The sequence below is a fragment of the Falco rusticolus genome, chromosome 2 (genome assembly GCF_015220075.1).
Source record: "Falco rusticolus isolate bFalRus1 chromosome 2, bFalRus1.pri, whole genome shotgun sequence".
NCBI classification, from domain to species: domain Eukaryota; kingdom Metazoa; phylum Chordata; class Aves; order Falconiformes; family Falconidae; genus Falco; species Falco rusticolus.
The window spans coordinates 55,147,565-55,174,645 of NC_051188.1; the positions used below are offsets into that span (position 1 = coordinate 55,147,565).

Genomic DNA, 27,081 nt, shown 5'->3' on the forward strand with positions numbered 1-27,081 from the left:
GGAAAACAGACTTTTCATTATAAAGAAGGTGGTAGAGATTTAGGAGTAATGTTTGGCTTACCCACTGACTCCCTATTTGATTTCAAGTATTCTTCTTTACATATAATTACTTACCTCAGAGATATATATAATACAGGGGTATCCCTTTCTGCTCTCCCCTTTTCTATCTGGAATGAAAACTCTTTGGGACAGGTACTTTCTCATTCGAATTCACACAGTATGCCTCAAGTACTTGCTGCTGTGCACATTGTTATCTATACAAAATTTCTCCATCAGTGTTTGCTCTTTAAATTGTCCAGATTAGATTCCACAAATGGTCTTGCAGAGTGTATTGAATTTATGGCAGAGGTGAGCAGTGCACCTTGAAATCATGCTGCTCAATGAGACATGAGGCTCAGACTCCAGAGTCCAGATGCATGCATATGCTAGCACTTTTAGCTTCAAAGTGAACTGAAAACTAGGTGTCCATTTCCTGACCAAGGATTAGACCGAACACCAATCTTGCAAGAATATCTAAGTTCATTAATTTCCACCCAGTCATTAGACTTTTGCTGCTTTAGGAGAAAAAACTTACAAGAAAACCTCTTTACTTTGCTGTACCTCAAACTGGATTTAAATTGTCTCCCTCTTTTGGAGTGATCCTTAAGCACTAGCAGTAGCTGGACCCATACCCAATTTCTGTGTCTCCTGCCTAAGTCTGCCAGAGTCCCTGAGGAAGCTTTGTGCAGTTGTTCTGTTAGGATTCAATAAATGGAGTATTTAACCCTATCATGGAAGGACATGAGAGTGCACTCCACATCAGCAAAGGATAACCCACCCTCTCCTCAGCAGGAAGGCAATGAAAGTCATTACTATATTGACACAGTAGATTTACAGTACAAGGCTCTCTCTGGCTCTGACTGTTTTCCTGATCAGCGCTTTTCCTGCCAAGCCTGCTTGCCTTGCCAGAAATGTCCTTTGATAAACCTTTCTGACTGTGAAAATATTATTGTTTTCATTCTAAATCGTTTGTGACTTTCAGTTTGGACTTAAATGTTTTAACAAATTATATTTGTGCATAATAATATCAGTGCGTTGAATCCTCTCTCACCTCTGAAGCAACTCTGGAATTGTACATCTTCCTTGGGGGGTCTGGAAAGCACATTTGGCAAAAAATAAATACAGAAACCCACATCACCACAGTCAGCACATGCAATTCCACAAAGCCTCTACACTGACTTTTCATTCTTTCCCGATGTAGATATCTTGTAATAGTGGAGATTTGTATATTTGGATTAAAATAATCCAGAATGCAAATATCCAGGCCATTGAAATCAAGCTCTAGTTTCAGTTAAGTGAATGACTGGCAACCAGAAGCACCAGAGGAGGCGAAAACCCACCAAGCATTAACTCTGGAGGGCACAGGAGCCCGCCCGTGTGGCTGCAAGTTTGGGGTTATAATGCCATGAGACGCACTTCTTCCTCTTCGCTGCCGCCCTCCCTGGGGCTGAGGCTGCGGGGCCCGACGTGCCCCTGGGATGGGGGGGCCTGAGCGCCGCCATGGCGCCCGCTGCCAGCTGCCCCGCCACCCTGCCTCCCGCCCGGCCTTAGCTCATGGCCGCCTTTCGCCCCTTTCCCTTCCCTTGTGAAGGCGGAGCGGAGGCCGACACCTGCCGACGAGCCCTCAGAACCGCTCGGGGAGCGGGGCGGGACGGCTCGGTGCCTGCCCGGCCCCCGAGGAGCGCCTCCGTGGGCCCAGCCCAGCCAGCCCGCCGAGGGGCCGGCGGCGGCCCGGGGCTGCGGCGGGAAGGGCCCTGCCCGCCTTCCGCGCGTGGGGCGGCGCGCACGGAAAAGGAGGGGACGGGTTTCCAGTAATCTCAAAATTAGGGTTTAACGGCCCGAGAAAGGCACTGTAGTCTGACTAACTACCTAATTAATCACCCTGCAGCCTAGAACGCCAGTCATGGAAGCAGGTGCCTTTACACACAAATTCCCTCAAGAGGCTGTTGGGCTCTGAAAAATGGACAAAAGATCCCTGAAGTCCATAGGGACAACTGTGCTGGTTTTTGATGTTGTGTGGAAGACATCTCAAGTATTTTATGACAGTGTACAGGAATTTCAAAATCATAAGGTGGATCCTTCATCAAAACTCTCCTTTGCATGCTCTGGCTTCAGGTATTTCTTGGCTTTGTGTGGTTTTGGCCACCTTGGCGTGGCCTTTTCTCCATGGCCCTGCCTGCTCTGGGGAAGCAGCTGGATGTGCCACACATGGTTGATGGAGAAGAAGGCCTGAAGCCCAGCAGTTGCTGCCAAGGTAGCCATCAGCTTATTGCTGAATCTTGAGTTATTTCAAGGTGTCGAGAGTCCACTGAGAGCTTCTTCAGTTTGGAAGGCAATGGAGCTATGTCAAGGAGTAACCACTAGAAGAAATGATCTTAAATATAAGGCTGCTTCGCATATGAAGTACAATTATCCTTCTTGCTCTGTTATGAAAGGACGTATCCCACCTCTTGCTGCCCTTAGAAATCATACACTTCTCACAGCTGTTGGGAGGCTCGAACTACTTCTCAGTTATAACACATGCAGTTCCCTGTAAACCCTTGAGTTTTAAGAGAAGAAACAGCCACTTCACTACTGGTACCAGATGAACATTTCCAGGACAAAAGAAAGTCTGTATAAGCTTGAAATACTCTATCAGTAACTGTTTACATTAACGATTAGCATTTTTGCTTAGAAGGATGAAGGACTGTTCACAAAGAATCACCACTTAATAGCTAAGTCTTGCCACAGAAAAGCCTCTGGCATTTTATCTTTTAGATTCCAGCATATTTCTGGTGCTACTTTTATACTTATCTGCAATAAAAAGCTGATTCCTCCAAGTGCTTTGAATTTACTTGAATCAGATTTATAGACCAGCTTTTTAGCACTGCTTCCAGGTATTACAGGAAAGGGGAAAGCTGCTTCAAGTTCCTTCAGATTTCCATTTCAGGGTGCTGATATTTCCAGTAGCTTCCACTTTCCAAAAGCAATATTTTTATTTACTGAGGAGCCAAGTGCAATGAACTTGGCCTGACACACCTACTTAAGGAGGCAGACTGGTTGTGCAAATCAAGCCAAGAGCAACTGTGAGGGTAAATGGGCACATTTACGGAAAGAAGTTTAGCCCAGGTTGCTCCACCATTTGACAGACTCCTCCCTTTCCTCTCTCCCCAGCCAAAATGAATGTTGAATGTGGGAAGAGTTTGGTGTCGGGTTCTACCTGCCTGTAAGCAATAATGTCAGTGGTTTTATTTAAAAAAAAAAAAAGTCTTCATTTGATTGGCATTTGATTGCCCCTGGAGCCAGCTAACATGCGATATGGCACAAGCATTGCCAGGCCATGGATGGCAAGGAGACTTCTGCAAGTACATGTCAGCATTCATACAGACCTGTAAATCATTTTCCTTAAAAAAACATGCAGTAGACAACCTGGATTGCTTTAAAATGCCTATTTCAGATCAGAGCTGAATGAAACAAAATGCAACTAGGTCATCCAGGACAGCACACTGGGCCGTCACACATAAAACTCACAACCTATAGGAGACTTGCCCAGGACGCTTGCAGGCATCTCCAGTGGCACTAGAAACTTAAGTGAGTCAGTGCTGGGTTACTATGGTCTGTACTGTGAATGTAGATACATAAGTGTAGGAGTATTATATGGGAGCTGAATCTAACCTAACTCTCTAAAGTTCTATATCAGTTAGTCTGAGAATTCAGTAGGGCTAATAGTCATGCTTTACTGTTATTAAAGGCCTTAACTTTTTTCTTGTCAAAGATGTGCATAGGCCTTAGAGACAATGACAGCAAAAAATCCTTTCATTTCGCTTTAAAATACTCTGGTGAGAAGAGTCTTGCTTTGGAAAGTCGCCTAGCTCATTTGTTTTATTTCACAAATTACCCAAGCGCCCATTTGTGCTTTATAACTGGGATTCAGCGTTAGTTCTTGATTAGAAGAGCTGTCATCTGCTTTTCTGTGGAGAAACATGAATCATGAGCAGGCAGTTATTGGTAGAGCTCCGGACCATTTAAAGTCACAAAGTCAAATTTAAAAAAAAAGAGAGAGAGAGAGAAGGGCAGAAAACCAAAAAGCATTTGTTGTGCAAGAAGGCCTGGGTGAAATTCTCAGAACTTATCTGTGCTGAGAAAGTATCAATAACCGTAAAATTTCACAGCCCCCTTTTTAAAACCGCAGCCTTAACGTTTTGTAGGAAAAATAAAGCTTTGGTTAACCTTGGCACTGGCAGACCTCATTAAAATAACAGCCTGTCACTTTCGAGTTTAAAATAACAGGGTTGTCAGTTTTATATTCAGCGGAACAATCTACGGTCTTATTCTCTGGGAAACTGCGGGTGTGCAACGCGGGGCTGGCAGCAGCGCAAAGGCTGAGCAACACTGCCATCTCGAGGAACCCCCAGATCCAGGGTGCTCCCCGCAGCTGAGCCAATGTGATGCGATGCTCAAATCCTGCTGAATCTGTGCCCTTCGCTTTTTAAAAGGCTGAAAAATAACCCACGATCAAGCACGTGGTGGTTTGGAAGCAGCTTGGCATTTAAATTTATTTTGTGAGAAAGTGTGGAAATGTATAATGTATGAAAAAATAATCTCCATGTAGAGCAAATAAAGTTCTGCTTCACTTGTTCCGAATCAAAGCAGGTCGCCCTCTCTGGGGTACCTAATGTGCATTGAAAATTTGGGCACCTAATGAGCTGTTCTAAACAAAAGTATGCGCCTAAACTCCCTATGTCAGTGGAGAAATGAAAATGCCTTTAAAAAGCCTCTGAGAGAGAGATCCTCTTTAGCTAAACTCAAACACCTGGCTAGGTAGAGGAAGCCCAGTCCAGATCCTTACACGTATGTGCCTAGTGCCTCTGAGACATCTATATGAAGATGGCAGGTGTAGCAAAGGACATACAGGAGACACGTCTTTCTCAAGAGGCAGCCCCTAAAACTTAGGGGTCCAAGTTAATTGCTTTTCATTAAGCTCAGTTTACAAGGAAAACTGTGTGTCAAATACCCAGCTGTCCTATACTAACCTGCTTGTGACACGATTCATGCCTTGACTGTGACACCCACATGTAGCAGAGACATTAACATAACAACCAGTTAGAAACACTATATAATATGTGTTTGCTGACCTAGTCCTTTTAAACAAATCGTTGGCCATTTGTCTTAGAATGCTTTCAGATTGAATTCCTAATGGGCATAAATACTGATGGATGTATGAAAGTCTGGCGCGGTTTTCTGCTGGTATGCCATAACAGAAATCAGACCATGATGGTCTGTTTTTTCTTCCCGCCTGGCCGTGCCCGTGATGAAGGGCATGCTTTTCACAATCCCACACGGGGCTCAGGTAGTCAAGCACCATATCCATAGATCTGTTATCAAGCTGCTTGCTATACAAGGTCTACATCATTCTTAACAAAAACTGCAGAGGTGCCAAATGTGTGGCTGGGTATGTTAGGCACATCTAGGGGAAAGCAAGCAGCAGACAGTAGAAAACTTGTTTTTTTCACATGGAAGTAACATAGCATGAAGGAATGACATCAGTTAAATATTGCTTGTGAATAAAAGGGTAAAGGAGTATGTGTCTAAAGAAACTACACAGACACAAACATGGCTTGTGATAGCTACTTTCACATCTGTTCTCTAAGGCAAAATCCCAGGCCTCTTCCTACTCACTGTCTGTAGCTGTTCTGTAGGTGCAACACACTGATACACTTTACATACCTGGCCTGAAGTCCCTGAAATTACACCTCATCGCAAACATCCACTTGAAACATCTTCCAAGGGGCTGCACTGCCACATACAGATCTACAGTACGCCATCCAGCACGGCACCCTGGTATACCAGAGAAGCAATGTCCGGTCAGCAGCCAGAAACATTTGCACGTTTTTCCAGGGCATAAAGGCTTAAATGGCAATGGGACTTTGCACTGAGGCGTTTCTGAGCATCCCCAGGGAGAAGGTATTAATGGAAAGGAAAGCTGAATATTCTGCTTGCATTTCAAAAGGAAAATCCTCCCAAACTGCAGAATAAACAAGAAAAAATGCAATTTGAAAACATCAGGAAGGAGGTTAATGATAGCCGTTTCTTCTTAACACAATCAAGACTCCATATTATTTTATTTCATTTATTGCATGGAACCTGGGTCAGTTTTGTATGCATTCCGCCAACTCTTGACACTATTTTAGCATCTTCCAATATTCCTCTATTTGTGAGAGTAGGGATTATATTTGTGGGGATCAATCTGGAAGGACTATGAGGTAGACTTGGCAGAGAAGGAGGATGAAAAAAAGAGAATTTACTTTTTTAAAATTATTTTAGGGCACTTACCTTTAAAATTTGCTTTTTGGCCCCCACTGCTTCTGAGTGCACATTATACCACTTCCAAAGAAGCACATTTCCATCAGAAATTAAACCAAAGTGGATTCCATGGACAGGTGGCTACCAACTTCACAAGCAAGTGTCTTTCTGGGATCTTCCATGCATTATAGAATGTAGGCATCTCAGTTTTAGTTTTGCATGGAATTTTCAATGTTTTTTTTAAATTATTCTGGTGAGTCTTTCAATTTATCCAGATGTCCTGAATTAATATAAGGAATGCTAAAGTCTGATCCCTGTTAAAACAATGGGCTTGCTTTTTAGCTTGCATCATTACTTTGAAGAGGAAGGTAAGAAAAGAAGACAGAAACATTGGTTAGCTTTATTTACCTGCTTATAACCGAGCTCATGCTGGCAGGACTGGAACTGAGCTCATGGGTGCTGTTCCAAGTTCTGCTGAGGATTTAAATAACATACATGACTGACTCAGTCACATAAGAAGTCAGTGGCAGTAATAAGAAATTAACTGTATTTCTCAATATAGGGTACATAACTATACGGGTATGAATTTCTCTTTGGCAATGATGCAAATGTTTAACTTTTTCTCACCTACACAGTAATGCCTTTCTTCTGTTAGCAATTATAGATCAAGGCCAGGCTATTTTAATATCCATTTCTATATATCCCCCAATAAATCAAAAATGTAACTTCTTTGTATGGCTTGTGCTATTTCTTTTTTCTTATGAGAAAGTATTGCAATTCAAAACAAATTTAGTAGCTTCAAAGCAGCTAAAAAAAAGCAGCTCAATATAATATCAGGGCAACATCAGGAAGATAGCTAGGGAAAGTCAGGCTAACTACAGTGAAAGAGATCCAACTGTCTTCATCCGAATAAATCTCTGCTAGAGAAAGAGAAAGGAAATACGTAAAATATCAAAATTGCGTATGCCTCATGTTCAAATGTTTCCACAGAAGACTAACTGAGCTTGAAAGTTAATCTTTAATTCAAAGAATAGGAAATACCAAGGAATCATTTACAAGGCCACAGGTCACTAGGGGCATATAGTAGTCTAACTTCCTAAATCACAAGCAAGCAATGTTAACTGAATCCTTAGTGGCTTTGATCTTGTTTTCAAGGGACTGTGTATCTGTTACATGTTTTTTAAATGCTGGTGGTGATCAAAACGATGTATGGAGGAACATGCGTAACCGTGGGGACTGATAAGAGGCTTTCTGTGGTCATGCTTGAGGAGATCCCAGAAGTGAAGTCACTGAAACCCACAGGCAAAAGTTTTACATGTCATGGCGGGCATTACATCACCTAATTCTATCCTGCATTTACAGTTACAATAAAAGTACTCCAAAGTCCTTGCCTGCCTGAACGTTCATCATGCAGAAGTGAACGCAGCCATCAGGCTACTCCCTGAAAGAGGAGGTGAATCAACCAGTGCTCATAATTCCTCTTCAAGGCCATCAGAAACCACACTGCACTTCCAGAAAACCAGTTTCAGGGTGAGGTTCAAGGAGCTGTTGAGGTAGATGTGTAAACTACGTTGCCAAAAGCTGAGAGGGTTAACAGAGGTCCAGTCACACAGTGGGAAAGAGCAAGACTTTGTAGGCTGAGTCCACAGCTTGTTTAAAACTGGATGGTGAAATAATGCAGTGGGGAGGCAGGGATAGCTATGAAGGGAAATATCTGAGGGGGATAAAAAGGGTCAAAATGCACCTGAATTGGAGGCATCTAGAGAGGGCTGCAAATGGTAACCTTTCCCTAAACTGTAGTGGTATTTGCTGTTGCTGCTTTTTGTGAGTCATGTAAATGTCTCTTTCCCCCCACCCCCCCGGCTCTAAAATGGGAATGACGCCTCAGGAGGATGTCTGTGGGATTTAATTAGCTGTCATTTACCAACAACCCTGGGTAAAGTAATACCATCTTACTTCACCAGGTGTACTTCTGTAACACCAATAAAAAAAATATCATTAGGAAATTTAATGACTTGTTGTCTATATGCACTACAGATACAAAGTATGTAAACATCATTTAATATCTTCAGAAGTGACTGGGGAACAGGAGCCCTCATTGGATTTTCAGGAGGTATCTGGAGAGTGTGTGCAACATGTGACCTGTGAGAACCTCTCTCTGTTCTTTTGCTGACTTCTATGAAAATACAAAGTTTCTACTCCAAATTACAGCCCTCTCAAGGGCCACAGGAGGAACTAACTTTCCAATGGGTGTTGACTCACTTGTGGTTCAAAACAGAAGTCTCCAAGTCCTAGAGCACCAGCTTTAATTTGATTATGGTAGAAATCTGAATATAACTCTAAACATCTGAGTTTTAAATAGCTTAAAATAACTTCCAGCTAGCAACAAAGCTCTGAAAACTAATTACTCAGCACTGATAGCAGTAAGATTGCTTGTGTAAATAGTTACCCTGGCACAAGCAATAAATAAGAAAATCTGTCCCTTTGACTCTTGTGCTCCCCAAGCTCATCTGGACGGATCCTCCTTCCTATAAATGTTTCTCCCTATATTTTCTATAGGATTTCTTTATCTGATTTACTGCATTGTGGCCTAACGGGAGTTTACATACCTCTCCATGAATACTGGGCCGTTTAACTGAGTTGCTCATGCTGGTTAGTTGCACCAGTAGGGACCTTGGGTGTTTTATCCTCTGTGGGGAAGAAGAGGGCTGTTGACTGCCCAAAGACCCTGGCCCTACGGACCAAAGACATCAGAAAGGGCAGGTATGCCAAGACCGTCTCCACTTCTGCTGAAGGCTTGCCCACAGTTTGCAAACTGGAATTGAATTTTTGGCTTGACAGGGCCCTGTTGAGACTTTAAAGGCTTGCAAATGTTGCTAGTATCTCATATGAAAACAAAGCAACTAGGGGGCTTGGCAAGGGGTGCGGAGGAGATTTATAAGGTGTCTATCATGGCAAGAAACGCTGTCAACAACCCATGCAGCCAAATACTGTCCTACTTATTTCTTGCAGATGAAAATGCAGACAGTGCTTCTGAAATAACATCCTTGGCTGTTTCTGTCTCCTGGTTTATAGAGTGACATTCCACAGAGTTTAAGCATGGCAAAGCAGCGTGGGCCATTTGCTCAGAGAGCTATCATGCCTTCAGAACAAAAGATAAAAGAGATAAATAGCCGAGTACAGTATTGTACCTCAACAACCTAAAAGCCAATCTCAAAACTGAATGGAAGAATGGAGAGCTTTTATTTCTTGTTTTTTTAAAGAATAAAGCTCGGTGATTTCCTTTAAAGGCTATTCAACAAGCTCCCCTAAATCCTATTACAACTTAATGTGAAATGCATCTGTTTCCATAAGAACAACAGTGGCACCATTCATCCTTTGTAGTCAGTTCTTTGTTGTGTTTTCTATCTATTCTTGTATATTTTTCCACTCTAGTACACCAGACGCAAAACAAGAACTGATAACATTTTAGCCACAGCATTTATTTATTAAGTTGATGCTGGAAATTCGGTTTGTTCCTACTTGCTGCCTGAATCATGCCAGATTAAATTATTGTTCAAGGACTTTATAACGTAAAGAAACTGTTTTGATACTGCCCCAACATTTCTTGAACCTGAAGTCTGTATCCAGCTATAGATATTTACACCTAAGCAAAGATGGATATAGTCTCTGCAGGCATGTATATACACATACTTCTTCCTGTTGCTGAGATCCAAATGTACTGCAGTGTATTCAGCCTGCATATCTTAAATCAGTTCAACATCAGCTCAGCACTGCACCTTTTTTTCAGAACCTTTGCATGTAGCTCTAAATATAATATTTATCTAAGACATGACCAAGTTGGTGGGCGAGATATTTTATCTGATGTACACTGTTTAACTGAATTTACATTCAGCAGACTGTGAGGCATATTAATTCTTAGAAAGATGTATATTTAGAAAACCTTAGACAAATGGAGACTAGAAAGAGCACGATGTAACACGCTTTTATTAATGTCTTGCCTGTGGAAAAAGGTGACTTTGATTATTTGTACTCTCTGGACCTAAATGCTGAGTGCCTTGCTTGTAAATACAAGGATTTAAATTTTAGCACCTTCAGCCCTTTTAACCTTCACCATCATCACCATCATGGAATTAAACAACCTATTATTTAATGTGACAGTTAGCATGGCTGATGTTGTTAACCTGTTTTCCCTCTCATTGTCTCTTAATCAGGTAACAGACATTAAAGAAAAGCTAAAGCTCTCTAAAAAGTTCTGGTCAACATTACCCTACACAATCTGCAAGGATGAGCGAGTGACAGCGGGTCCATCAATCGAGGAAGACTGCTGGAACGGCCACACCAAGGCAAGGTGAGGTGGACCCCTCTCCACCACACCGGTCCAAATCCCTATTTGGCCTGAAGCAATCGTGAAACTGAGGGTATTTCACAAAACTCCTTATAAGAGTGCAATGGAAATGGGGAGAACAAGTAATTGTCCACACACAGCTTGTAGCCGAGATTACTTATTGTCAAGATGCCATTAAAGCCAGAGTGTGAGTCAGGGTAAATGTGCACAGCATGTCAGCATGTGAACACAGAAAATGTTCATTGGTTCAGCTCCAGAAGGATAATTTATACTGAGATTTCAAAGAGCTCTTTAGCTCCATTTAGCATCCCTGTGTTGGGACTGACAGCTTGTGAAGCAATTGCACTCTCGGGATATCATACTGGGATGAAACAGAAATTGGAATTTCAGCTCTATTTGCTATTGGCTGGCAAAGCTTAGGGCTATTTGCTGAGGGGGGAAAAAAGAAACAACTTGAAAAATAGCTAGCAGAGAAAAATGTAACTCCTACTTATCTTGTGTAGAAGGCTTGACCTTATGTTACTTCATCAGAGATACTGTGGTCATCTGCCATTGTTTGTGATTAATTTTTTGTGAGTTTTAATTTTGAAGTTTGCTTGGCTCTGGCTGTGGCAAGGCTGGAGCTGGCAGATGAGCAGGTGTCTCCAAAGGTCCCAGTGTGGATTCATCAGCTGACAGAGAAGAGGATCTGATTATCCCTGCTGAGAGAGAGAGAAATTGGCTCAAGGACCACGTCACGGGCAGTCAGGTTTCAGGTCTGCAGCAGTAGCCTGTGTTCTTGGGAATACAGGAGGAGTAGAGAGGTTTGAGTGTCTGATGACTGCTCAATCTGGAGAGCAGTGATACTCGGGGACTGGAATCTTTATTTTCCTTTTACCTGATGACACATATGAAGCCAGAATACAAAAATGAGCCAATAGCAACAACCAAAAGAAAAAAAAAGTAAGACAAGAACATAAAGTATAAAAACTCAGGAAAAATAAGACAACATAGGAAAAAACTCACAAACCTGTTAAATGCCATTTTGCGTGGATGGGTGGATGGGGCAGATACATAGATTGCACCAACCCCATAATCTAATCATTTTTATAAAGAGTACGCTTTACAGGGGGAGGTTTTGCACTGAACACATGCCCTTCTTCCTAGCCTTACTACATAATGCCCAAAAGAATTTGTTCTGCAGACAAGAGCAGAGGGCTGTTTGGGATGCTGCTAGCCCATTGAACCCACTTCGAGACACATGTGAACAAATCTGTCCAAAAGCACAAGTCACTGCTCCGTTCCTAAGTCCCAGATCCAGAGAAATCCCCTAGTTCCTAAGTCCCAGATCCAGAGAAATGGGGACTCTAAGAAAGACAGCTAGGAGGAGCATCTGGCTATTACAGGACTCATCACAAAGGAACAGCATGAAGAGAGAATAAAAACTTTTTTTTATCTTCCTCTATTATATATCTTCTTGTCAGTGGGCTTTGTAAAATATGACCCCAGGCCAGTGTGCTGCAGAAGTTAAATGGAGTTTCTAGGCGGAGTTTCTAGGCCTTCCAGCTGGATGCCATGAGTCACATCAGGATACATGCATTAATAAGAGATACACGCTACTCCTTCTACAAAAGAGCAGTCAAACCTGCTAATATCCCTCCTGGTTTCCATGACCAACACTAATGTTTGTAGCATGTCTGGCCAACACTTTGCAGCCATCTTATGCTCCTGCACTGAAGGATCTGGCACAACTTCCACATTTGTTGGGAGTTACGGAGGTGCATTTTATGCATGTAGTTTTTCACCTTCCTTTTGCAGTATTTATTGTACGAGAAGTCTGGTTATTTTCATGACCCCTTCTGAGATTAATGTTCTGGAGCCGCTGAGAAAAACTATTCTCTGCTGATAATCTCCTTGATTAATTTAACACAGATATTTCACTGGATGTGGAATCACAGCTACAAAGCATCACCTGAAAATACAGTTTTAGCAGGGCCAGCCACTGCTCCCCTGTCCAGTTTCTATTTCATACCCATTCACAGAGAAAATGTATAGTCATAGTCTATTAACAGTAGTCAATAAATGCTTCAGGTGGAGAGAATAATAATAAATCAGAGAGCTACCACAGAATGCCTTGGCCTGTATACAAAATCATAATGAAAATATTATTGAAGATAACTAGCTTTAGATGCAAAATCACCTCTTGGCTGGTGAACAAGGACATTTACTGCAGCATAAAGAAAAAACATAAAAGTTTTCTTGATCATACTGATTAATATCTGATATGAAATGCTAGTTCACAGGAACAAGGGTGGCAAAATCTAGCCAATATGCATGCAACTTTTAGTGTTCACTGTGTCACGTCATAAGCCTGCCTGTGCTATATGAGGAGCTACATTTTGAACTCCAGAGAATATGACAAAAGCCCATGATAGAAAAAAAGGAAATTTAGCCACCTCCTGTTTTCCTAGACATCAATACTACAAGTAAGACGACAGCATGGTGTTAGCTACTGTTGAGAAAGGAAATTGCTGCTGTTTTTTGATCAGATCCTGTGGTGGTATAGAGTTAGAAACTTTGAATTGCCAGATAGACATTATGCCCCATGTTTCATTTTACACATCACCTTTTGATGATGCTTTTACAGGGGAAAAGTTACAAACCTGAGATCACAGAAAATGAAAGCTAGGCTTTCTCCTGAGAGAGGCATTATACCAAGGTCACTTGTGGTTATTACACTCCCCAGATACTACTTTGCTACCATGATTAATTTACAGTGACACCAGGTCGCCAAATGAAGGTTGCCAATTTGTGAATAATCATGGGGTAACAGTCATCTATTTGGTGTTCTGGAAGGGTGCACTTGGCTCATTACTGATCCTGTATGAAGAATGGTTTTAATCCAGTCATATCAGGTAGAAACCAAGTGCTGTGAAAATGGGGAAACATTTATTAGGTGGATTAATCTCTTTTTTTGAAAAATCTGTATTAAAAAAAAAAATAATAGCTACTTCAGACAAAGTGCCTTTTAGAGAGATGCCCAATAGGACTTCCCCATCATATCAGTATTCACAAAAGAACTTGAACATAATTCTGTGTTTAAAGAATTAAGCTATTCTTCCAGATGTACAGAGACAGATTTTTTTAAAGATATTTAGGATCTAAAAAACATCATTAAGACCAAACTTTATAAGTTTAGCTCCTCCCCTACATGCAGATAAATTCTTAACAACAGCTGGCAACCTCTTCACTAATAGACGTTCTCCAGAAATTAAGGAATTTTCCCAAGAATGATGGAATTCAGGCTTTAGGACTTAAACCAAATCCAAGGTATTAGCCCTTGATTAAGTGACTTTTACTGAAGTGAGAGTAGTAACCAAATCTGCAACCACTCTGGTGGTCAGGAGATAAACGTTGAATTGCTACAGCCAACTCATTTCAACGAAACCACGTGAGAGATTGTGCTCATGCACTATCATCCTGGTGCTCATGCTCAACAGGACTATAGACTTCTTAATATGCCTTAGCTCTGGAAGACTGCAATCTGTGGAAGAGATGAAACCTGCATTCCTTTCCTTGAAGAAGCTATCACTCCTCTGAGCACAGTGAAGAAGGAATAGAAGGAATAAAATTGAGACAGACAGTAATTATAAACGGGGGGGGGGGGGGGGGGGGGGGGTCGGGGGGAATAGAGAAAGGTAAGGAACAAAAGGAAAAATTAACCTTGTTTTCAACATCTAGCTCAAAACTACAAGGTATTTCACCAAAGCAAACACAAGATAAAGTCTGAGCTAGCCTGAAATTTTCTTCTTCTCCTGCCACATGTATGGAGTGCCTACTTCCCCAGCAGAAAGCCTTTAATTGCTGGTGGAATTCAGGTGGGAAGAAAGACTCACCACATCAGTGCCTGCCCTAGGAAAGTTGCTCATTGCTGACCAGCAAGGCTTGCAATGAGAATGCGTTGGATGTCCTTTACCTGGAGGTAGGCAAAGATAACCATTTAGCACCACTAGTGAAAGTGGTAATAAAACACTTCTTGGCAAGTGTGAAAACTGGCTGTTCTTAAGTGATGGCTTTAGTTTATTTTTGCACCTTTCAACAAAATGGCAGATAAGCATTTTCTGCCTCTCCTTCTGTCTCCTCAAGCTTTTCTCCAGGATGGAGGGGGGGGGGGGGCGGAAACAATGGAAAATATCCTGTAGGGATTACCTCCTGAGCAAACAGAATCAGATGAGGTGATCCAGCTAGCCAAAAAAGCCAATTTTCTACTGCACTTATCTTTCTGGACCAGATGTGACTGCCTACCCCCAGCCCAACCTCAGTAAGCCTGTGCTCTATTGCCTACAATTCTGTCCATCTGGAAAAACTCCAGTACTGCCTAGGCGTGATGCTCCAGTTGTACTGTAAGCAGCTGCTATGGCAGCAAAATATGTAAAATGCTGCCCTTTAAGGTAGATGTCTTCAAAAAAACAGGTTTCTCCTTTATTTGGGGGGAAGGGTGGTTCATAGCTACAGCCTTTGTATAAATGACCTGAGAGATTCATCATTTTTAGACTTGAAAAGGAAGCAGACACCCTGGAACGTTAACTGGATATTTAAAGAAAAGAAAAATGTAGTTTTAAATAGGCTTTGTGGTACTTCTCTATGATGTGCCAAAAGACATCTTTGTTGTGTCTGCTGAGACAAGCTAGAACTGTGGAAAGGCTAAGAGGAACAGAAAGCATTAATATTTTAGAAAACAATGTAAATTACACTAAAATCCTGACACAGCTGAGCAAGGAGCAAACAGCAGAAAACAAACAATATTGTTCAGCTTCTCTATACTCAGAGGGCTAAGAAAGCTGATATCTTTTTTTGCTAGGAGGATGCAAAGAGCAGACACTGATTCAGGTTGGCATTTCTCTTCTTTTTGTTTATAATGGGCATACAGTTCTTGTAATGGCCAGGCCTACAAAGAGATCATTAATGAGAGCAGAAACAGCAGCGAAGCTTAAAATTCACAGGGGTGTCTCTACTTACAGAGCTGCAGCAAAAGCAGCTGTGTTCAACAACTTTGCCTAGCCAGCAACAAATCTTCTGTCAAAAAGTGGTCCCAAGACATGGCTTCCAATTTGGTGTCGCTTAACCCTACCCCACACACATCAAAACGCTCTTGTCAGAAAATGTGCCGGGCTGCCTCTCAGAGGCTGTCACTTGCAAAACACCTTGAGCTGTGTGTTCCCATCCTTGTACCAGTCCTTTAAAGAAAGGAAAACAATTCAGAGATATTTACATTCAATATAAGCTTTTCTGCATTTTATTTTCTCCTCCAGGGGAAACAGGTGAACTCGTTCAGTAATGAGGGCAGAATTCTGCTTCACATTCAGACATGTAAATTCATGCACTTAAATATGGGTGAGACAACAAGGAGTCATTTGTGCTGCCCAAGCAAGAGTAGTGCCATTTGAGACTCTCTGGTATGTCTGAGATTGAGTATGACACAGGACACTACCTGCCATCTGGACCAGAGGCTCGGCTAGAACTGCTTGAGCGTTTTAAAAATCAATGGTGTTAAGGTGCCTGAAGAGAGTCCCAATATCCTGTCAGTGTATTCAACGAGGGATTTTTCCACTGCCTAAACACACTTACCTACTGTTATGTGAGATGGCCTAAACAGTCAGGACACCATCACAGAGCTGGCAAGTAAGACACCGGACCTACAGAATACCCAGAACCTACAGGAGCAGCAACAGGACACCAAGCAGCATACACCTTGGTGGCTACAGTGGCACTCAAGACTCAATTCAGCTGCCTAAAGAAAGACACCTAATACAATCTTATATGCCCCAGACGTCCAAGACCTCCCCCTCAAGCCTGTAGATATGATGCAGAGCCACATGTTTCAGAGAAGTGGGGGAGTCACCAAGAGCGTTCAAGTGGTGCCAGATGTCTATGTGCAACTAATCCCAGCAGATGAAATCTAATGAACTAGTCATTTGCCAAAGGCACGTGGGACTCCAGCAGCTGTCTGTGCTCCACTGGTTAATAAACTCCTGACTAGTTTTGACTAGATCTTGTGCTGACTAGATCTGGCAAGAGTGGGACTCTGCTCATATGCAAACACCTGCATTTAGACATACAAGTTTTAGTGTCTGTATAAACCTAAAGATTAATCTTCAGCCTCCCTAATTCTTTTGTGCTTATGCCCTAAAATGCCAAGAGGCTTGTTCACCTGGGAATTTAAGTATCCACCTAACCTTTAGGCAATCATAAGGTAATGGATTTCTTGTGATCCACATCCAATATGGCTCCCTTACACATCTAAGTGAGGTGCACTGGGTGGTTCTCCTGAGAGGTTAAGCCCTTCCATGCCAAGGATGCTTTGGAGATCAACAGATCCTGAGGCAGATACTGCAGGGTGTGTGACAGTCTGACTGAATCACTTCCTACTGATGAATGGGGTGGCCCATTTAAAGTTAGATGGTCTTTAGAAGGACATCAGATCGACATTGATCACAGTGCAGAATATGAACTTCAATAAAAAGCACACACCAGAGCACTCTCTAACTGCTTTAAAGCTCCAGACTAATTCATATTGTCTTCATATAAAAAGCTTACTAAGAAGTCAGTAAATTCTTCTTTTATTATTGATGATGATGAGAAGAAGATGAAATCAAACATAAATCAGTCAAAGACAGCCTGTGAACTGCCATTCAGAGAAAGCCATAGCTTCTCATGGATGGCATGCAATAAAGAGCAACTAACCCTTCCTAAAGTAATCTGCATGAACGCTCAACAACTTCAATTCTAGCTGCTAACAGCTATGGGCATTGTCATGGACAAGGTACTGGGCAAGATGGACATCCTCTCTGAGCCAGTAGGACAATTTTTACATTCTTACTTCTTTTAATCAACTGCACCTTGAAACCACTGATTAACTTCTGGGCTGAGTAATTTGTCTACAGCAGCCATTTCATTTTAGAGGTGCGTGGCAGATGGAGGTGCAGTTCCTTTGCAGCCCAGAACTTCCCTGCATGCCAAGGTCTCTGTCCTGCTGCATCCAAGCAGCTCTGCAGAATTACTTCCAATTTTTATCTTTGGTGATTCATAACACTGTGGTCTGCAGTCCTCTGTACTAGGGGAGGTGACTCTTTCTTCTTACCGTAAAGCCCGTACCACAAGAGTCTGGATGGGATCCCTACAGCATTGTTATTTCTTGTTATGGTACTAGTGGTACAACAGGACATGCAGTTTGAGGCTGGGTATTAGTGGCAGTCATGTTTTGTTCTCATATGTTCACACTCTCCCGGGATTATCCTCATGTAAGCTTTCAAAGGCCACTGATGACAAATTAGTCTCATCTTGCAGAGCAAAGACCTATTACGATGAGACTAAGCCCTTCACTGGTGCAGCAAAGCAGTCATCGTTTTGTGAACGTCCAGAAGCAATACAGAACTTATTTTCCCTCAACCATGACTTCAGCGGAGAAAATCCTTTCTTGTCCCATACTTTCACATTTATTTTTAAGGGATATGTTTATTTTCCAGACCAATACAAACATAACACCGACACCAATGCCAGATTTGAACACTGATTTAGAATTGGTCTGGCACAAGTGAGAGTGAAGTGAAATAGTCAGTACCAGGCATCATGAAAGTCTGCTGTTGGTAGGCTAGACTGTGCTAACATTACTGGCTGAGCACATACCCACATGAGGAGTCCCACAAACATCAGTAGGATAGCCTGGTATGCAAACTATTACAAAATAGATCATATTCTGATAAAGGACATGAACAAAGGGTAAATCCAAATCCTTTGCAGTCTAAAAGTAAGACAAAGATAGTAAGTAAAAACAGACGAGAAAGAACAGGGAAGCAGGCTATTTTCTCAGGATACCATGCCAGCACAGCGAAATAATGTCAGCCCTTTATCAGCCTAGCAGCTGTGAAATGCACAGCTAATTTTTAACAGAGATTCAAAGCAGGAAAAAGGTAGGTTTGCAGGTGCCTATAAGGAGAGTTTCCTGAGGACAAAGAGCAGCAGGAGACAAAGTGTGCGTATTTAACAAAAGATGATGAAGACTTTTACTGTAGGATGATTGGAGGCATGGGATGATTTTTGCAGGGGAGAGAGACCTGCAAAAGCACACTTGCTGCCTGTGAGCAGCCTAAGACTGGATTTGCCAAGGTCAGAGAAGGGAATGCTGCAGTAGTCAGGAAACGATAAGCTAAGAGCCTGAATAAAAAATTCAGATGTGTGGATAGATAGGAAAAACCATACCTTAAATATGTTGTGCACAAAGCACATGGGAGATGCAAATACAGACTGTTTGTAAGGAATAAGGACCAAATCAAAGAGAATACTGGAGTTTGGTAAACTCACAACGCTCTTTATGGGCCTGGATATCAGATAAGCTGGAGATGTTGTTCATTGTAGTCAAAAAAGGGATGCAAGGAAGAACTGGAGAAGAAAATTAATTAGGTGCTTCCTTTAAACAAAGAGAGCCCTAATGCCTCAAGATAGCCTTCTAAACTATCTCAGAACAGCAAATATGCTATACATAACAAAGGAGTTCATATAAGACCAGAAGAATGCATTGTTAGATGCTTAACTTAGTGTGCAATCATTCAGATCAGTAGAGAATCTGAAGACGCAGTGACTTACTGCTGTCTGCTGAGCCTCTTCCATAGTTCACAGAGCCAGTGCACCTGATGGGGACTATGCAGAGAGCTTTAATCCTTTCTGTTCTCCATACAGCTGAGCAACTAAAAAAGATCCTTTAAAGTCTGTAAAATTAAAAACCACATTTTTAAAATGGTTTCACTGGAGCTGTTTAAGAATGTGTAATCATTATCAGTGTCAAATTGCTTAGCACAACATTTACTGTACACTGGCTTATTTCTGAACCTTATTGCATTTTAAACTAATCATTCATCCTGCTACATAGATACTTGCCTGAGGTTATGAACGATGGCTTAACCAACCAGATCAACAATCCAGAAGTAGATGTGGACATCACAAGGCCAGACACCTTCATTCGACAACAAATCATGGCCTTACGTGTCATGACTAACAAATTGAAGAATGCATATAATGGAAATGATGTCAACTTCCAGGATACAAGTAAGAACCATTAAATAAGTGCATTTTTGGAACACATTTATAATCAGTTCCATTGCAATGGCTTTCTTTGGTCTTTGTGCTCTGTGCTACTGACAACAACAAAATCTTTTTCCGTCCCATGAAATTCCGGTTATATATTTGTTTCTTTTCCTTCTCTTGATTATCTTCATGTCAAATGCATAAAGACACTGAGGGGTTTCCATAATACCAGAAGTCCACTCCTTTTTCAAAAGAGCATTTAATCACCTAATTAAGTTACAGTGGCTTTCATTTGGATGCTTTACTGAATGAAAGCACCACCAACATTTTGCCATTCCTAAGGTGTTCATCTGCATTGGGGTGCTGGGTGGAATGGGGATGAAGAAAAGGAACAAACGCTGTAACCCATGGCCTTCATGTTGTTTCCCTCACTTCTTTGTGCCAGGTGATGAAACCAGTGGCTCGGGCAGTGGAAGCGGCTGTACAGATGACATCTGTCCCACTGAGTTTGATTTTGTCACCACCGAAGCACCACCGGTTGACTCCGACAGGAGGGAGGTGGAGGCTTCAGCCACAGAGCTTGGCTCGTCACTGCAGACATTGCTCATCGTCTTTGTCAGTCTCATACTACAGAGACAGTGGAGATAATCCTGGATCTGGTTGGAGAAACTGTGTTTTAGCTGCAGAAACAGCCAACTTTATTCTTTTCTTATACTCTTGGACAATGGACCATGCCACAAACACTTGCAGTTTTCTACAAGAAGAGAGCAGTACTGCAACCTGCTTCCCTTTTTTGTTTTCCCAAAGAGTACCGGGTGCCAGACTGAACTGCTTCCTGCTTTTTTCAGATAACTCTGAAGATGATATCCACTCTTAAGAGAATTCTTTCTCAAACTTTTATTACAGGAGACTTTCTGAGCTTCATTTCCTTTTATGCTGCAAAAGTAAAAAAGGATCTTACAGTGTGTGTTTTTCCCTAACAAGAAAAAGGAGGGGGGAAGAAACCAAGAAAACGGTTTTCTTTCTGAATCAGGCCTGACTCAAGGCTGCTGCATTTCAACAGAATATCAACGAAACAAAAAAAAAGACAAGAAAGGAACAAAAAAAATGCAACCGTTCTTCACTGACAGCCAGGTTTCCTTTAGGAACTTCTGTAGGATGATTCAGGTCATCAGAATGATCATTGCTATAGAGAGGAAGTCTGGATTATTTTTTCCAACACAAAAATATGTCTCAATGGTGAATGTCTTGCACTCCATCTGCCAACCACATCAGATTGGTATGAAGGTAGAGAAGCTGAAAAATAAGTTTATCTTTTAGTATGATAGTAACTCCACTAGCTTCAGAGTATCATGTTACAGTTGCTTAGGATTTAAATCTTAATGCCCAGTAAAAAATTGAGTAGTAGCATGATTTCACCTAGCTTCTTTTAGGATTTATCCATGTTATACAATTGGCACAGTTTTCCACTTAGCTCACCATCAGCCGTGGTGGTAATGCTAAACAACACTCCTGACAAATCTCCCCTCAAGGGTTTGGACAGAAAATAATCTCTTGTGATATAATCTCTTTCCTTTTGTCACTGTTCTGACATCGATTAGGACTTCCTGCTACTATGTTCATTATCCTACCAAGACAGCAATTCTCTAATGGACTAACAGCGACCAGATCAATAGTGTGTTTCACACCTAACTACATCTTTCATATCAGTTAATTTCAATGTCACAAGGATTTCTTCTACAAAATTTCAGAACAAACAAATATATAGTACTGACATGGAGATTTCTTTCACTTTTTTAGTCTTAGTACGATCATCTATTTTTATATATATAAATATATATATAAATCACAGATTTTAACTTCTTAATTACAAGCTCAGGGTTGACACTTCTTTGTAAGAAAAAAATGTTTGGTCAACCAGCTCTTCTTTCTTTGTGCTGCTCTGAAAAGTAACCCTTTAATGACTGGTGAGCACGAACATCAAAGAAGAGAATTTTTTACATATCCAGTTGTCCATTTCTTAACAAGTTTGCAGGGCAGGGGAGAAAACCTCTCTCACCTGTGTGTATTTGCGGGGAGCAAGTGAGTTTGTGTGATAGGCCTAAAGAAGGACACGGATGTTATTTGTGATGGCAATTGTACTCTCAGATTCTCCAAGGATACATTGCTTCAATAATCATTGCCTAAATGACTATGGTCCTGGATAGAGTTTCCCTAATTTGCATCTGGTGGTAAGACCCAAGATGGAAGCTCTTTGAATCCTGGACAAATGAGTGTCAGCAATTAGACATCAAAACCTTCCCTTTTCCATCAGCAACAGACAAAGGGCTTCTGGGACAGTTCTGTGTGGTGTTGAAATGATCCACCAGAAACTTATTTCCTGATTCTTACGGTGACTCTGGAAATGGTATAGACAAATTGTGGTAACACTGTAAAGCTAGCCAACCACATTACAATTTAACAGCAGAGCAGGTAGATCATATCCATTGCAATCTCTTTTTCTTGTCAAATTATAATTAGTTATTGATCTAGGCATGAAATTAAAACAGAAAACACACAGCACGTTAGGATAAAGTATACTTAAGCACTCTTACCAAAAAGTATTTAGAAGCTATCTATATAGTATGTCTGATATCAAAAAGCATTGTTTTGAGCCATTTGTATTCCATTCTTTTTTCTCCCATTTGTTTGTTTACTTCAAAGTATAACGAGCTGTTCTGGGCACAGCCTAGTATGCAGGAGTCGCTGGCTAGGTGTTCAGATCACACGTCTTACACCAGCCATACCAGTGCTTCCTGCTGCTCTGGTGGTTTCCTCTAGAACAGGTCTTTTGATTCAGTATTCACATCTTCAGGAAGTTAAACAGCAGAGTTTAAACCAATTCTCACAGGCTTTTATGTTGGCCCTGGTACAGCAGGTACCAAGCAGAGGATCTTGTCTTTTAATTTTTTTCCTGAACTTGCACATGCAGCTTTCTACAAGGAGTCCCCTTTAAAGCTCCCTCACAGTCCATCTCTTTCTATCCGTATGTGCAATTTTTCCACACTGCTCCTCCTCAGCAACTTTGTTTCAGGACCATTTGAGCATCATTTTGATTTAACCCATTGTGTGTTTATTCAGTGGTAACTAATACTATTTCCATCTGATTATTCTGGGCCTGGAAGCTTACTGACAGGTAACAAAGTCCAAGCTGTCTGAGGCAAGTCTTCTGTTGTATCTGCTCCACACTGCTGGTTAGGGAGCTTAGCCTCAGCCCACATTTAGGTGATCTGATGACTGTTTTCAGCTGATGCAGACAAACTGGGTGTCCAGGGTGCTCTTAGCTATTTGTAGACCTCCATAAACTCATGGGCAAGGAGTAAGAGGGATCCCTAAGAACAAGGGGGTTTGCTGAAGGCTGTTCTCACTCAGGGAGGTCACAGGAGGCGCCCTGCTGTGCTTGGACTGGATCTTAAAAGCTGCCAGTGCAACAACAAACCAGATTAATCTATGCTGAAATGTGATCATCTTGTGGGAGTTGTGCCAGAAATTTATGTCTTCCATATTATTTCTCCTCTTATTTTCCTACTATGCATGGTGATGTCTTGTCAGGAGATGGAGATGCCTTTGTGTGAGGTATTAGGCATATATTTCTTTAATAGTCCCTAAAGATTGAATACTTTCTTCATACAATGCTTTTTTTCCCTGAGATTAAGAGAGTTATTAAATCTACAAAGCAAATGAAATTGGGAATGAAGGAAAGAAAAGGAGTATTCGTATTCATAAATGTGAGAATCTACATAATTTCCAATGTTTCTATTTGCACATGCTTTACATCAAATAACTCTCCTTCCGAGGTAATTTTTTGGTACTCCATAATTTAAATATTTCTCTTCTGTTAGCAGCTGGTAAAGTAAGAAATTATAAAGATGACAACTACCTGTTCAAGAAAGAGGACACAAGTCCTCAGGAAAAGTCCTTTAATTGTGTAAACTCTTTATGATGTGTGATCCAGAAGTTTTTGACATTTTATGTTCTTTTAAAGTGGAGGCTATTAAAAAAAAAAATCAGATGGAATTAATAACATAAAAGTGCTATAGACCCCTGCGAGGTTTTCCATTTAAGTATTAATTAAATTGCTTTTGCATTGTCCAAATTTTTAGTGTACTGCAGATTTTCCAGCTGATGATTCATTACACACTACTGTAACTGCAGTGCAAACTACCAGAGCTCTGGCTACACTTAAGCATTTCAAAAAAGACAATCAGAAAGAATTGAAAAAAGAGGGTAGATATTTCCTGCTAAAGAGGAAGAGCAGAAGAACCTGTGCCTTGGGGTTCTGGTAAGGGCTGATCTATCCCGATTCCCTAAGAGGCATTGCAGAGCTCTGTCCATGGAAAGCTCCAAAAATCTGAGCCTCAACCATACAAATCATCCCACTTTTGCAGGATTTTTAAGAAGGACAATTCCCACAGATGTGTGAACCAGTTTGAGCTGCTTTCATGCAAAATGGCTGTGAGCTAGAGCTGTTCTTGGGAGGTGGACTGCATGTGCAGCATCTCAGCATACAGCAGTTGCCTTCAGTTTACTAACCAACTGAATCATTATCAAATGTAACTATACTTATTCACAGAGACTTTTATTACTTCAACATGAAAAATAAATTACAGCACTGATGCAAGTTGTGGTTTTTTGTTTTTAATTTACTACCGAAGATAATCCATTAAAACTGAATACAGAAAATTTTAGCGTTATTCTGTTGGGAAAATTAGGTTTCTACAGATTTCATTATGGAAACAAATGTCTGGACAGGTTTTAGATATTAATAACAAATCCGCATTTCAAAGACATCAAAACTATATTTACTGTATTAACCTGTGAATGTTCAAACCTGCTGGATGAGAATGAGTAGAGTTAATGACAATGGAATACTACATGGAATTGCAAAACCCATCATTTCAAAGGGAAATTGAACAGTCAAAGGCTAAGTCTTACCTGTGGGGCCGCGAATACGTTGTCAAAGACACAACAATGCCTACTTCCAAGAAAATTAGGGCAGGTGATGCACTGAATGGGGCAATGTTTCCATTACAGCTACTCACATGGACTGTGAGGATCATATTAACATGTGTAATTGTGACCCTTTTTTGATAAAATAAAGATCAGAGTACTGCAGTAATAGGGTACATGAAAGATAAACAATATGATAGTAACCATTTTCTTATCTGGTAAACAGCATAGGAGACTTAATAGAGAACCAAGAACTTTGAAACTGATTTTTAAAGTAAAATTCTAGTAACAGACAACAGAGGTGTCTCAAATTAGTTCAGTCAGAACATTTTCCAACAGTCTATCCGATCCAAATCTGCTTCTGCTAACCAGTATAACCAAACAATCACTTAAGGATAATTTGCCAACATAACACGATGTGTTGATCTACAGTACTTTCTACTTTTTCTGCTAAACTGACTACATAGTCTACAAGTCTGTCAGTATCTCTAAAGCCATATTTCCAGGGAAGACAAATCTACTTCCTCTAAACCAGAAATCAGTATGATTTTTCTTCTTTGAGAAAAATACAAAGCACATGGCTTTCAGTTCCAAATGTAGGGGAAGTTGGAAAGAAATTCACCTTCTTCAGAGTAAAAAGCCAGCACTTAGTCAGTTCTGCTGCTCTCATCTCCTGGAGCTGCTTTTATACCTCTCCAGGGCTCTGCTGAGCTCCCACACAGATCACCTGAAGCAAGGAGCCTCCTGGGCATGCAAGTCATCCCTGCTGATGGTGAAATTTGTTCTTCCAAGGTGGTTGGAGAGACAATTGAGAAATGAGTAGGGGAGCAGTGACTTCATAGTGAGACCCAGCAGATACATGACTGGGGGGGATTAACTACAAAATCACGAGGGCCAGCTGGTGCTCCTCACAGCTGCCCAGCTTTTCCTCTCAACCTACTGTCAGTGAATTTTCTTCGTAATCTCATTATAATCGCCCACTGGTGGACATAGCAAAGGCCCAAATATTGCTTCATAGGTCAGTGGCGTTTCTGCAGTCTGCTGCAAGGTTTCTCTCTCCCTTGTTAGTTTCCAGGTACACTGGCTAATTCTGTGTCTTTCAGTGTGTGAGAAAGAGCTTACTACCCAAAACAGGTTTCTGTGTCAGTAGTCCTTTTTTCCTAAAAATACACATTATTTAGGCAGAAAGGTCCTTCACATCTCTCACAAAAATGACTTAATTCCACTTATGCATCTGTGAATTTTCTTCTCAAGTCTGAAGAAGTAACTCACAGGGGCTTTGGAGAAAGCCCAAACTCGTCATTCAGCCAAGGTTTCTTAGAGGTCTCCCACATCCCACTAAATACCCAAAATACCCAGTTACAAGCGGGCTGTGCTCTTTCTCCTCCCTTCTTTTCTCACTCCTCACCTCACAGTATCATCCTAGGCCTCAAAAATCTTTCAGAATGAAAGTTTCATCAAAGCTAGTGTGTTCCAGGAAAAAAAAAAAAAAACCTTTTTGGCAAATCCATGTTTCCTGCTGATAAACATTTCTAACTAAAGCTCTCTGTCTGGCTCTCCTCCTGTATGCCACATGTCCCATCTGTCTTTGAGTCACCAGTGTCCCTATGACCATTTTCTTCTCCAGGCTGAACTGTCTTTTCCATCATTTGTAGCTCACTGGATTTTCTGTCTCCCTTCCATAGATCTCTCTTGTCTTTTGCAGCACTTAATGCTTCTCTTTTCAGACAAAGGCTGTAGCAACAAAGAGATTTGGTCGACTTATTTTGGGATTTTTTCAGGCTTTATCAGACCCCACTTTTAGCTTTTATTCTTTATTGTAATCATGTTCTGCTGAGTGTATATTCTTAATCATCTGACATAAATCCTGATGACTCTTTTTTCAATCTAGTGTATAATTAGAGCTTATAGACTACATTTTGGCTCATTCGTTCTGTTGTGGCAACGTTCTGTTTCTTCCTCGTAACTATAGCACACAGTTTCTCTTTTACTATTGTCTGCCATGCTGATGAGCCAGCAAGGCCAATCACAAAGAATTTGTGGGTTTTCTGTAGCAAGATTAACTGAACAGGTAACAACATCAGGAAACAATTCATATCGGTTCTATAACTGATTGTTTTGAGGTTTGGGGTTGGATTTTTTTCCCCCTTTTATTTTATTGTAACATTCTGGGCTTCATTTGATTTACTTTCACATTGGCTCTGTGTATATTATGTAACATAACTGCAGATTAACTGTTTAAATCGTTAGATAAAACAGACTAATTTTAAGTAGCCGGTCAATCTTAGCCTGCTTGTAAGAGCTACAGAGTGATGATCATTCTTAAAAATCTACCCAAAGACAAGTCGGAGGAGTTCGCATTT

General features: G+C 41.2%; 1 protein-coding gene across 1 annotated transcript in view; it reads left to right on the top strand.

Moving 5' to 3' along the window:
* Positions 1-26,211, top strand: part of GPC6 (glypican 6) — a 774,486-nt gene extending 748,275 nt beyond the window's left edge. The window contains exons 7-9 of the mRNA XM_037377910.1: positions 10,536-10,672; positions 19,575-19,750; positions 20,175-26,211. Of these exons, the coding sequence (XP_037233807.1) occupies positions 10,536-10,672; positions 19,575-19,750; positions 20,175-20,377 (516 nt within the window). The 3' untranslated portion in view covers positions 20,378-26,211. The remainder of the gene's footprint in view (positions 1-10,535; positions 10,673-19,574; positions 19,751-20,174) is intronic.
* The last annotated feature ends 870 nt before the right edge of the window (positions 26,212-27,081 follow it).